This window comes from Portunus trituberculatus, chromosome 47, assembly GCF_017591435.1.
Source record: "Portunus trituberculatus isolate SZX2019 chromosome 47, ASM1759143v1, whole genome shotgun sequence".
In the NCBI taxonomy this organism is placed as follows: Eukaryota; Metazoa; Arthropoda; class Malacostraca; order Decapoda; family Portunidae; genus Portunus; species Portunus trituberculatus.
In genome coordinates this window covers 15,782,101-15,796,469 of record NC_059301.1, presented here as the reverse complement: position 1 = coordinate 15,796,469, position 14,369 = coordinate 15,782,101, and the positions used below count along the sequence as shown (strand labels likewise).

Sequence of the window (14,369 nt, the reverse complement as noted above, 5' to 3'; positions counted from 1 at the left end):
AACAGTGTTTCCCAAGTTTTTGGGGTTGCGAACCTAAATGCAGTCTTAACCTGGAGCAGGGACCCTAATTGTAATAATAAATCCAACCATTTCATGTTACAGTTATTGTATTGCACATGAAAACTATTGGTACTATGGGCTGAATTGCACAAGTATAGGTGTTTTATGACTGCGCCTCTTTTGTTATTGTGTCAAGTAAAATTGTCCTACTAAAGTAAATCAGTTACATTAATCAAAATGAAAATGTGAAGTTAGGATATATTTTTGTAAGATCCTCTGGCGACCCTCAGAAATAACCTCATGACCCTAATTTGGGTTGTGACCCTGGAGTTGGGAACCACTGAATTATAAGATGGTTGAGGAGAAATTAGAATAATTTTCAAATGTCAATTGAGATTAGTGATTGATTTTTTTTTTAACTATTCTATCAGTAATTTACTAGATTTGATGTATGCGACTATCACCGTGTTCATTGTTACCTGAAGTCAAACGTTAGTGCTTTTATATTCTTCCAACATCTGTAATACGTATATGCCACAGGCTAACACCTTCCTTCGTTGCTCTGTGTCAAATTGAAGTTGAGAAGGCAAGTAGGAAAACTAATATGTATCCCTTGTTTTTTTCATAGTGATAGGCAACATTTTTTTTTTACCTATTCAAGATTATGTTTCAAACCAAGTACTGAAAAGAGACACAGTCCAAATGTTGGATTGAGGAACTTGTTTATGAGGGCTTTCCAGCTCAAACTGGACACAAGTCACATTAACTCTGAAACACTTGTACTTTTTATGCAAGAGGGAAAGCTGGCCAAGGGCAATAAAAAAAATTGGATAAATAAATAAAAAAAAGTCCCACTTACCAAATTCTTGCTTTTGCTAATGTATCTTTAGTATGTAAGCAACAAGTAAACTCACTCCTGCATGTCAATGATGGTGAGTGACATGACGAATATTTTATGAAAGTGATAGCTGCCTGCAGCTATGTTTTGAGTGGACACTACTAAATCTAACTACTAAATAATTGTAAGACTGTTCTGTACATCTTTGACTGGTCCCTCTTCCAAAGAACCCAACTCAGGGCAGGGCCAAGACTAAAGTCCTAACATTGCTGCCCTTGTATGCCTTCCTATCATGTTGTAAGGCTCTCATTCACCCTTCTGTTGTTCTCTTGCATGGTTCCATCTTTTGCCTTCCCATAACTTGGCTTCTCAGGCTTAATGCATTGCTCATCCCCACTCTCTCTCTCTGATAAATAGTTTAGTGGTATGCTTTAATTATATAGTTACTTCAATTTATAATTTTGAATGGCTCTATGATGTTAGTCAGCATGCCAGCCTGGTTATGTGGATCCTGTGTTGAATGAGTGCTAGCTTTAGAACATTTTCACACATCAGAGGCGCCCAGTGTGACCTTGACGGAGTGAGAAGGAACGTGTGTATCCCAAAGCCTTCCAGACCAGACAGCCACACACGTGCATGACTCTGTACTTCATAGATCACACTCTCCACTCACTGCAAGTAGAACACATTTTCTGTTTTCTGTTACATGTGAACTTATTTATTTTACTTTATTTATCATTTATGTATTTCATTTATTTTACTTGTTTTGCTTTATTGCAAGACATTTGTGACTCTCCTTTGGTTAATTCTTTACCAGTGTTTTAAGGAACTTGCATTTCAAGTGAGCCTTTTTTTTTATTATTTGTTGTTTTTGGTTAGTTTCTCTTGCATAAAAAATATATATTTGTATGTATATGTATTGATTTCATTTATTTACTTACTTATCTTTTTTTGACAAAGTAAAATGAAGATGTTATGTATTATGTATTGTGTAACTAACAGTGACACATTTCTCTATGCCACGAGAAACGCCTAAACATGTGAACTACCGTAGTTACCCATCACTTCACGTTCTCTCTTATGGAGAAAAAAAAAAAGCAGCAGCAACTTGCCTTATAGTCAGTATTCTGACCTAAAACTTCTCTCATAAGTAGGGTGATGAACTATTATTTTCATATAATCTGCGTGCATTGTAGCAAACACATATTTTCCAATGAATTTCTTTGTAACATGTGTTTATATTTTTTGTTATTTGAATTGCTTGTCTGAGCACGGCCTGTTCTATGGTATATCTTTATTACTATATACGCTTTATTTAACTTTACCTTTTAAACATGGTCTGCAATGTATGGATTCGTATTTTCTTTTGCCGCACTCTCCAACGCTCGTGTCTGTACAGGAGTGCGTGCCCGGGCTGAACTATTTGTCCGTCTACCCTGTAGCAGTGAAGTCATACCTAATATAGATGGAGAGGACAACAGTGCCAGCGAGTAAGAGAAGCTAGCAGTTATAGTACCATAATATAAGCCACAAAACAAAGGAGGTTAGACAGTAATTGGATAGATGGCTGTGGATAAAATGGTGGCAATTCAATATGCCAGCCATGGAGATCTTTACTACTTAATACGTGGTGTAGTTTAGAGTACAATTCCCAGCATCCCTAAGTTGTAGAGCCACTTGACCTGGTAAGGAGGTGGTTCTATTACTATTGGAAAAGGTGCATTAGTAGTAGTAGTAGTAGTAGTAGTAGTAGTAGTTGTAGTTTTTTTTTTTTTATACCATGTTTATAGCTGTTCTGGAGAATATAGTGTGTATCTTGGCAATGAGGGTTCGTCAGGAATTATCCACAGGTACAGAAGATTAGATTTAAACATGGACAGCTCTATACTGGTTTTGTAACATTTGCAATACAATATATTTAGAACGCGAATCATCCTCGCGTTACATTAATTTCCTTCATTGAATGCGGGTGTTTAGATAAGGTCACTAGTATACCGCTTGCCGTGACTCGTGAGGTCCTCGACTCCTCCACGCGCCGCGACCTTCACAATCACCAGCCATACAAGTTGTAGTCATCTCATGGAAGGTGATTTTACATTCTTACGAACAATTTCTTTATTCTTACGAACAATTTCTTTACTTTCCATGCCTTCTATGACAGTGTACGTACATTATTGTGTTACGCTGAGATAGCGCTTTAGTAACCGAGAAGTCCGCTTGATTGATTGAATTGTTGATTTGTGTGTGTGTGTGTGTGTGTGTGTTCACTGTTTGATCTGCTGCAGTCTCTGACGAGACAGCCAGACGTTACCCTACGGAACGAGCTCAGAGCTCATTATTTCCGATCTTCGGATAGGTCTGAGACCAGGCACACACCACACACCGGGACAACACGGTCACAATTCCTCGATTTACATCCCGCACCTACTCACTGCTAGGTGAACAGGGGCTACACGTGAAAGGTGACACACCCAAATATCTCTACCCGGCCGGGGAATCGAACCCCGGTCCTCTGGCTTGTGAAGCCAGCGCTCTAACCACTGAGCTACCGTGTGTGTGTGTGTGTGTGTGTGTTTGATTTATTGATTCTGGATTGATTTACAGAACTATTGAAATATTTTGAGAATCATTTCCTTCTTAAAAAAAGAAAATGTTTTCAAGAAGTCAGGTTAATAATTCTACCTATTTTAATATGTGTCTCTCACCACAAAAACATTCTCCACTCTCTCTCTCTCTCTCTCTCTCTCTCTCTCTCTCTCTCTCTCTCTCTCTCTTATGAAAAGGGCATCCTCACATCTGTCACAGTAGACCTTCAGAATGACACTTAAAAGACCAGTGTTCTCGGTAGCGGTCGCAACTATCATACCTTCCTCATGTTGCTGTGAAGTATAGTTTAATATTCCTGAACGTTGCGCGCGTCTTCCATGCATGGGCGCCTTGGTGTGGAAATCTAATCAAACACAACACTTCATCTGTATCCACTGAAGGAAGCCGTCTGTAGAAAGTTTCAATAATAAAGACGTAATAAGTTGCCTTGTACTGAAAATGTTCTAGTTTTCCTTCTCTATATATCTGTTAACCATTTCAATATGCTGGGGCGCATTTTTACGCTAAGTTTTGGGTGTGATTAGACGATTTCATTTACATTAGGAAGGGTCTAAGGAGGGTATTTACAATTTCGAATCCCCATGCAAGGTTTTGAAGCTGTAGAAAGTCACCAAATAGTAGGCAAAATAAAATGAAAACATGTCTTGGTATACTGAAGCTATATTAACCCCTTCAGTACCATGACGCTTTTCCATATTCATCCTATTTAGTGATTTATACAGCTTAAAAAACTTATGTGGGGGGTAAAAATAATGAAGACTGTGGCCATTAATTTTCTGACCTCCATAGACACTTTCTGATATAAATAGAATGGTAAAATTGTTAACAAATCTCAAGTTAGAAATATGTCCCAGTACTAAAAGGATTAACGTATATAAGGATCTCGATTAGTCTACACTCTATACAGGCAAGCTGACGCCGCGACCTGCATGCCTCGTGGTGCTAGGAAGAGTCGACAGGTGGCTTGGAGTGCGGAACTGTGGAGTGAGCTGCTTTGTTTGCGCGCCGAGCGGAGACCGGACATTACAGCTGTTGTGTGCGAGTTGTCTTTGTTCGTCCTCTTTCCCTTGCGTCAGTTGAGGAGAGAAAGTGCCCGCGAGGTTGCTTGATCAATTTTTGCGTTTCTCCAGATCTGTGTAAACATATATATATATATATATATATATATATATATATATATATATATATATATATATATATATATATATATATACATTTTTTTCTTATTTGTTTGAATGTTACAGTACTTTAGTGAACCAATCCCTGTTGTTGTTGTTGTTGTTGTTGTTGTTGTTGTTGTTGTTGTTGTTGTTATTATTATTATTATTATTATTATTATTATTATTATTATCATTATTATTTTTATTACTATCATTATTATTATTATCATTATTATTATTATTATTATTATTATTATTATTATTATTATTATTATTATTATTGTTGTTGTTGTTCTTCTTCTCCTTGTTATTATTATTATTATTATTATTATTATTATTATTATTATTATTATTATTATTGTTATTATTATTATTATTATTACTTTATTGCTACACTACTACTACTACTACTACTACTACTACTACTACTACTACTACTACTACTACTACTACTATAAACTGCAGATCGTATACCTCCCCAGTCGTGCAACATTTAAGAGGGAGGTTTCAAGACATTCATCCCTTTCTTTTGGCTCACTCTCTCAGACGTGTACGGGGACTAACATTCTAAGTGGGCATTTTATTCCTTCTTTCTATTTCCCGTGACCAGTTTTCCCCTCTTACATAAACAACAGCATACATACAAGTAATGGTCTCAGCCGAGTATCTTAGGAAGTCCTGTGTGGTGTGCGCCTTGCCGTTGCGTGGTGATTTAGTCAGTTATGAAAGCATCTGTACAACGTGTGGTAAACGCATGCTACTCCCTGCCTTCTGTGCATGTTTCCCTCCTCCGCTTCCAACCTGTCTGTGTGCAATCCGGTAGAGTCTTCATGTTTTCATTGCACCAAGCCAAAAGATCATCCAGTAGTGAAGAACGCGTGCTCTTACTATACGTCCTTTCTGTAACGCGGCATGGGCGATTACAGAAACGGACATACAAAGACGGACGTGGGAAAAATAAATGTTAAGCTGGGATAGCCCGGAATAGACGGGTAGAGAGAAGTGGAGGAAGTTGACACACACACCGGCGAGTATTGCGTGTTTCTTTTGGAGAAACGAGAAAATTACTGTATGTTGTTCCTGCCACTGATTGCCAATAGTCCAACTTTTATATTTATTATTTGAAATCGAAGACTACAAAATATTGGTGTGTATGTGTGTGTGTTTGCGGGATTACATTGGAGCGCATCTCGTCTTTCTTCGCGTCGTCGCCATCTTGTCCTAAGCCCCGCCTCTAGTGACGTCACGATATAACCAACTTTTTCCCATGTATTTATCTTCACCCCAGCCCCGCGCTTCAAGAACAGGAGTGAGAAATTCTGCACAAATGTCACGATGCTTGCTACTCCTGTCTCTTCGTTCCAATTAGCCCCTGAGTTGCAAAAATATTAATAGGAAGGGAAAACCGTCACTTTCGGAGTCAATTGGATGATGAAGGTGACACGTGGCGACACCTGGCGGTAGCATTCCCAACCACGACTGGGACCAAACTGTCGGTCAATAACCAGGAATGCGCCGAGTGTTTTTCGTGAAAGGTTTTGTTGTTTGGTGTAGTATTTGGGAATAACTCATTACTTTGCCATGGTGAATTTACCCTAATGTTTCCATGTTCACATTTCGATTCCCTTCAGTAAAGTCGTACTTCTTGCTGGTAGTCGAAAGTTTGATGGGGAGATACCCTTACACTGGCTGGTGGTGGCGGTGCTGCACTGCTGTTTAGTGAAGTAACGTATCTCAAAAGTTCTGTATCACGCCTAACATAACACGGAATCGCTAGGGTTGGCGGCACCCCTCACCTCCTCGCCGTCCCCCCTCCAGCGCCACCCCCGCCCTAGCCGACACTTCCTCAATGAATGACAACTGATTTACATGAATGAATTATTAACAGGATACAACTTTTGCTCAGTAGTAGTTTCCATTAGTTTTTATTTATTAGTTTTTTTTCCGAGCTTATTAATAATTATTAGTAGGGTCAGTCCGTCCCGTCCGCCCCTAGCGGCCATCCGACCAATCAGCTTCGGCGGGCCATGGACGCTGGACCAATAGCGGCGGCCCCGTGGGAGGAGCCAATTATTCTCTCACGTAATTGGTTTTCCTTCATTAAGTGATATATAGATCCAATTTTCTCTTGAAAGGCTCGTCTTATGATTTATTGACCGCGTGATATAAGGGAAAGGCAGGGCGGCTAAGGGTGAAGAAACGAACACACATCAACAACGTTAATAGAGGCGAAGACGGAGAGGAGAGACTCAAGAGCGATTATTCGGTAACATGAAGAAAAAAGACATGAAACTTTTTGTTCCAATACAAGGAAAGGAAATTGATGCATAGACGATATTGGTGGAAGAGATTTGACAAGGAGGAGGAGAAGGAAAAGAGGATTGTTAGAGAAATGTGTGGTGCTGTGCAATTTCCATGTCCTTCAGGTTGGCGCCAGTCTTAAAGTTACGGAAGCAATTAGTGTCACAGTTCTGAACAATTTTTTTTTTTGAAGCTCTAAATAGCACACAGTGCATAGTTGCACGGTTTTTTAGCCGATCATATATACCAACACAGCGTGTCATTAAAGCTGCTCCAGGGTCTGATTCAATCCATAAAGAATAGTACGGTACCTACTCTTGTTTAGTAAATGTATACATGTCGTGTAGAAATGCTAACCACATTGACCAGTGTAAATCTATTAGATCTTTGATTATGAACCTTTCTTTCATAAAAGTGAATACATAGCTACGTGTAAATAAATAAGATCACTGGAAGATGGTGGATGTTCGTCTTTCCTGCAGTCACTATAGAGACTAACTCAGCACGGGCTCAAATCTCATAAATTTAAGACATGTGTAACAAAACTGAAAACAAGATTGGAAGATAAAGATTCTGTAGAAGGAGTGCGTGACGCTCAAAGATGTCTTGGCATTCAAGTTAATTTATAGGATTTTATAGCGGTTCATTCTTTTCATCCCGCATGTCAGGGCTCGCCGCCGTAGCCTCGTGATTGATGTACAGAACCTTTGTGCACGCATATGTGATACAAATAAAATAATAAGTATAAATTATAAATGCGCGTGAACGGTAAAAAAAAAAGAATAAATAAATAAAATAAGAAGCAGAAGCCGATCTAGTTCTTACGTCACTTATGGAAAGCTGAGTACATTATCTGGTATTAAGTAAGAGTTGTAGAGCAGCGAGGCACAGTGTACGAAGAGACGGTGGATCCATGATACACAGCTCATTCATTCGCCCATGTATATGGACGTTTACAAGAAACGCGATTACGTAAACTATACAGTATGCGTGTTGGATAATGGTGGCAGCCTTGCGGTGTGTGTGTGTGTGTGTGTGTGTGTGTGTGTGTGTGTGTCAGTAGAGCGAAACTCCAGCATTGAACTTAAGTCCTTATGTGTATGCTTAACTTAACACACACACACACACACACACACACACACACATACTGAAGCAAGAAAACAGCATAAAGGCAGCTGCGATGGGCCAACAGGCCCTCGCGTGCACAGCCCATTCCTAGCTTGCGCTGCGGACAGGATTCGAACCTGTGCGGGCAGAGCCCAATGGATTTCGAGCCCATCTCCTTAACCACTCGGACACCGCAGCTTATTCAGTAGGAAGATTCATGCCGTAATGATGGGAGAAAGTATAACATGCATGATAGTGATAATGTGAGAATAAAGAAGGCAATGTCTATTAATATTATGATGGTGATGGTAACAATACTATTACTGATTGTTGTAATCATCATCTTACTGTTATCATTTATTATCATTATTCTCATCATCATCATTATCGTCGTCGTCGTCGTCGTTATACCACCACCACCACCACAATGCGTTAACCCTGTCATGATGATTCTCTCCAGCATTCAGTTGACAGTTCAAATATTTGTTTGAGTTTCCTCCTGAGGGCGGCTCGATGCGACATTCGTGGTTGTGGAGGGTGTGATTCCATGACTTGCAACACTGGTGTCCGGAACTCACTGTCTAGCCGTCTCGGATGACACCAGCTGCTGCTCTGCTTACTGTACAAACAAGTGTTGTAGTTTGACAAAATTAATAAAGTTTACTATTGTGAACTTTATTAATTTTGACGTAGCTATCTTAAGGGAACCATGATTATTATGACGTTTATCAGGAAAATTTGTGACATGACACCTGACACTGAACCCAAACCAGGCCGCTCCGTCACACTGCATGTTACTAACTGCTCCGTCCATCGCTGAAGACAAAGTCCTTGACTTAGAAAATTCTACTAATGCTTCCCTAAATGACATGATACATGCAGCCAAGTGAAGAAAATGGCTGTAGAGAGCCGTACCACTTGACACGACTAGCCCGAACAGCCCCATATGTACTGTACCGTACTGTACCCTCCGCTCCACGACACACATGCCTGCCACTGCGCGTTTATTTTTTCATGGAAGCGGAGTGGCGGTGACGGGTGGTCCTTTCCGTATTGGCGGCGATGGACAATGGTGGCGGCTGGGTGGTGGCGTGTTGGCGGCCAATGTACTCTCCCTCCTCTACTAACATGTCACCATTTAAACAATTCAGAGAGCAGCCAACACCCATGGAACACGAAGGTGGTCTTGATGGCAAGCAAAGGTAATTATAGACCGGAGGTGACGGACGGGCAGAGGGCGTCGCTCCTGGCCACAGTGGATATTATTTGTTGGTAGTGCTATTTAGAGCTCCCGCGGCGTGCCAGGTGACCGGCAGCCCGACCATGCAGGCCTTGTTCCCTCCTGGCCGCCGCCGTCAAGGTCAGACCGCCTCTTGGCTTCCTTCCTCTTGCTGGTTTGTTTTGAGTGGAGAGGCTGCGAACTGATGCCGCTCAATGGAGGACTTGCACACACACACACACACACACACACACACACACACACACACACACACACTTTTTCGATAAGGCTCATCTTCATATTATACATGTCATCGATGTATCCCTTATAATAACTTTAGATTTAATTTCTCTCTCTCTCTCTCTCTCTCTCTCTCTCTCTCTCTCTCTCTCTCTCTCTCTCTCTCTCTCTCTCTCTCTCTCTCTCTCTCTCTCTCTCTCTCTCTCTCTCTCTCTCTCTCTCTCTCTCTCTCTCTCTCTCTCTCTCTCTCTCTCTCTCTCTCTCTCTCTCTCTCTCTCTCTCTCTCTCTCTCGTCTATAATGTCTATAATGTGCACTATTTGCTCGATTATTTCCTGTATATTCATTGTGCAGTTTTGTTTATCATTGACTGTGTGTTTGTGTGTGTGTGTGTGTGTGTGTGTGTGTGTGTGTGTGTGTGTGTGTGCATGAGTGTGTCTGTTCATAGTACTATGTTCCTTTCTTCCCATGCATGACTTTCCATTGACCTCTGTATACACGTGCGGAAATGCATAAACACACACACACACACACTCTCTCTCTCTCTCTCTCTCTCTCTCTCTCTCTCTCTCTCTCTCTCATCATCATCATCGTCTTACTTTTTTCATCTTTGTCTTTGGCTTTAACTTCCTGCAATGAACCTTGAAGGCCTTAACACAAACACAGGCAGTAACACATCGGCAATACTGGAGAAGGTCTTTTTACTGGGCAGAGATTAACCTTCCTGATGTCAATAAAATCGTTTAATTCACTCATCCATGTTAAAAATGCATGCGTTCTAGTACTGAAGGGGTTAATTACCTTGAAGGCGTGTACGTAGCAATGGGAAGTCGTGTGTGTGTGTGTGTGTATGTGCGTGTGTGTGTGTGTGTGTGTGTGCGTGTGTGTGTGTGTGTCTGTCCTCGCCATGTCCCAGCGGCCATTGTGAGGTTTTCGATCATCGGTGGGCCACTAATCAATATTTTGTACGTTAGAAGGTTTACTCATTGCCATAGCGCGAACGTGACTGCGACGGAGTTAGGGAGGTAGTGAGGTGTTGTGGTGTGTGGCGTGCTGCTGTACAAGATATATGGCGCGGGAGCTTCCGGGCACCCTCCTCACCTGAGGTAGTGCTGCTTTATAATTAATGAGTTCCGTGGTGCCGTATAGAGGGCCGCCAGGTGAAGGGACGCCACCCAATCACCTCTGAGGGCTGACATCCCATTTTTTTTTTATTTCTTTATTTATTCTTATTCATCTAGTTTTATTTCTTAAGCTCTCAACCCATTTATACCCAGTGTATATACTTCTAAAGGGCCGTATTCAGAAACACTGCTCTTCACCACGACTATTTTCTAAGGCCACAGAGATGATTAACGTGGTTTTCAAGAGTGTTTCTTCAGTTAATAATGTAGAAATCTTGTCAGTCTGCCTCTAGAACCGTAAAAATACCTTTAAAAAGTTGTGGAAATTCAATTAAATCCTTTTGAAACAGTGGAGGTGGAGTGCATGCGTTTGAAAATACCAACCTATAAGCGCGACTATCACCTGTATTCAGAAACGCCTTGCTCTCTCCCCATAACACTTTTCCAAGACCACAGAGACGACTAGACAGGTTTTCAAGACAGTTTCCCCTCATGATAAACTAGAAATCTTGCCAATCCATCACCAGAACCATAAAAATACTCTTAAAAGCACGAGTATCTTTCCCTCCCACTACGACAATTTTCCAAGGCCATAGAGACGACTAGCCGGGTTTTCAAGACAGTTTTTCCTCATGATAAACTAGAAATCTTGCCAGTCCATCACCAGAACCACAAAGATATCCCTGAAAAATTCGAGTATCTTCAACTAGAGCCTTTGGAAAGTAGTGATGGTGAGAGAGCAAAGCGTTTCAGAATACAGGCCCATATCTCAGAAAATCCGACATCTTGTAACGCACTACTCCTACACCACCACCACCAAGAGTCGGGACACCACCACCACCACTGCAAGCGTCGTGGTGGTGTTCGTGTCCCTCTTACTGAGCAGAATCTGTCAAATCATGGTGGCGGCAACACCTGTCGGGTCCTGTCCTGTCCCAGTGAGTGTCGGCGGAAGGGTGGGACTGTTCGAGGAGGATCAGAAGTCAGTCATGCGTGATCGCGGTGACGTGCCTTATCGTTGCCACCATCACCATCACCACCACCGTCACCATCACTACCATCATCACCTCCATCATCACCAACACCGCCATCACCACCATCACCACCACCACCATCACCTCCATCACCACCACCACCATCACCACTATCACCATCACCATCATCACCATCACCGTCGTCACCATCATCGCCATCACTGCCGTCACCATCACCACCACCACCGCTTTACCTCTTCTTGATAAGTCACTCACATCTGATTTCAGCTGTACAAAACGTCTATTCCGAGGAAACATACACACACTCCTAACTCTTTACCAATGTTTTTAGGGAACTTGCAGTTTAAGTGGGCCTTTTTTCTATAACCCTTTTTTCCCCCCTTGGCTCCTTTCCCTCTTGCATGAAAAAAAAAAACTCTGCGTCTCAGATAATTTATATAACAACGTAATACGAGAGAACAGAGAAGGAAAACAAGATTCTCTCATCAGTACTCTGTAAAAAGGCGTCGTGCACTTCCATTCCAGGTGACACCACGCCCTAACACTGTTTTAAAGCTCGTGCTGCTCCATCACAGTCTTCAAACTAGTAACTGCCAAGGATCTGTTATTAAAGGCACAACTTTGTGCAAACTTCTATTATAAAGACCATGGCTTGTAATCTCTTCAGTATAGTGTTGCATGTGTAGTGGATAAGATGGTAAGCGTGAGATCGGGCAGACGTCCACGCGTAGGTTCGAATCCTACCAAGTACGGCCTTGAAACTTTGCCATTTGTGGAGTGGTTTAAAGTTACCTACATGTCACCATGATACCCAGGTTCAGGATAGTTACACCAAAGATGCGCTTGGGCCCTAATATGGGTACCACTATAGATGAAATTGCCTGCTCCACTAATAGGTGAAAGCTTAACAGCGCTTCCAATACTCTTCAAGTTATCTACAGGCGCTATAGGCCAAGATATATATATATATATATATATATATATATATATATATATATATATATATATATATATATATATATATATACTGTACATATCAAAGATACTATATAGCCACTAAAGACACTGGTTTATATATGAACCCCTGAATAAAGAGCGGTAAGTCTGTAGCTGTGGAAAGAAGAATCCCCAAGGTCTGTTCATTAATATGGGTGAGCGTACGGGCAGAGCGGCCCAACCTGTTTGGTGCACCTTGCTGTTGATTACCTGATGATTAGTGACTTGTGTTACCAGTTAGCATATTCCCAAGTAATGCAAAGAACACCCGGATGTCAAGTGGTGTGAATAAGCGTACGAAAAAGAACCCTCGCAATATAATACCAATGATTACACCAGCAACTTTTCGGTAAATCGTAAACACAATATTTCCATACATGTCAGTATTCCATAGAAGGAGCGGTGTGGTGGACCTTCGTTCGTGTAAGATAGCGGGTGAAGTACTGTGGTCACCAAAGAGGATAGTTAGGTTAGAATAGTTTTGATGAATTATCTCATTACAGAAACACACACACACACACACACACACACACACACAACCAGAACCATCACCTCTTTGCAGTATCCTGTACACCTAATAGAACAGAGAACATAGCAGCACAGTGGTCGCTCACCCAGACGCCTCCTGCACAGCCGCCTTACCTTCATCACCTCAATGGAAAAGACACGTGCACTGAAAGCGATAGTTTTCTTTAGTACTGCGATGGATGTAGAAATTAGAATAGCCTAGTTGTGGCCTAAAAATTTGCTGCTGTGAGAAATGCGCTATTATTTTTAACTTTCGTTGAACTATATAGTAAGGAAGTGCTGCGTCTGACATTATTTTTTTATCATAAAGTGAGCAATGTAGCAAAGAGGCTCCTTGTTCATCCTTATTGTCTCGGTACTTCACAGCTGTCGCGTACTGGCGTGCACCGCGTGGCCGCGAGGGACTATAAGTAGTATATAGATAAATCTTAACAGGAAAGATTCAGATTGCTTTAATGAATGTGTTATTTCTCCGTTAAATTGTGAAGTGTGAGGGATTTGCTAGGCCAGGGTTTTTCATATACAATTCTGCCTTTTTAACGTAGTGGTGCTTTAACAGTAGCGTGACATACCTGACAGTGAAGGTGCAGTAGTGTGGTGTCCGCGCCGCGATAAGGTGACACTGCATGGAAGCACGTCCAGTAAAGCTGTGCTGGCCACACGCTGCTGTCTGTCATCCCTCAGTCCCACCCACGGTACCTCCCTTTCACCATCACAAGCACAACGCACACCCATTACCTCCCCTTTCCCCATTCATCCGTGCTTATCAATATGATATAAATAACTCAGCTTCCATTGTTGTCACGGGGCGGCTCCCGAGCACCAGTGTTTGTCAATAACAGTGGACCACCTCCTCCATCACTCCGGCTTTGTGCGGAATCCTCCCCTGTGAGAGAACCGCAATTTTCTAGTTTTCATGTTAACAGGAGAAGTAAGGAACGTTTTAAGAGAGACAAACAGATGAAACGAGCCACACAAAACAGTCAGTTCCTCTGTTCAGCGGCGAGGCGGCGGTGGCTTACTTACACTAAACTCTTGCAACAGCATGCCTCAGGAAAGCCTTCACTGATGTTCTTTGTCTCTGTGGTGGTGAGAGTGGCGTGGCAGAATGTGGCAGTGTGATGTGCATGTGGAGTGCAAAGGTGTGTGTGTGTGTGTGTGTGTGTGTGTGTGTGTGTGTGTTGTTCGTCGCTGTGCAGGTTTTGTAGTGAGGCAATTGTGGTGTAGAGGTGCAGTGTCTATTCGTACACATTGA

At 41.8% G+C, this 14,369-nt stretch overlaps 1 protein-coding gene and 1 non-coding gene across 2 annotated transcripts in view; both read right to left on the bottom strand.

Moving 5' to 3' along the window:
• The window catches only part of LOC123520811, a 51,646-nt gene extending 37,910 nt beyond the window's left edge, over positions 1-13,736 (bottom strand). The window contains exons 1-2 of the mRNA XM_045283433.1: positions 13,687-13,736; positions 13,139-13,259 (exon numbers count right to left, since the gene is read on the bottom strand). Of these exons, the coding sequence (XP_045139368.1) occupies positions 13,139-13,234 (96 nt within the window). The 5' untranslated portion in view covers positions 13,235-13,259; positions 13,687-13,736. The remainder of the gene's footprint in view (positions 1-13,138; positions 13,260-13,686) is intronic.
• On the bottom strand, positions 8,130-8,211 carry Trnas-cga. Its single transcript has one exon. It is a non-coding gene; the product is annotated as a tRNA-Ser (tRNA).
• Positions 13,737-14,369: the final 633 nt, after the last annotated feature.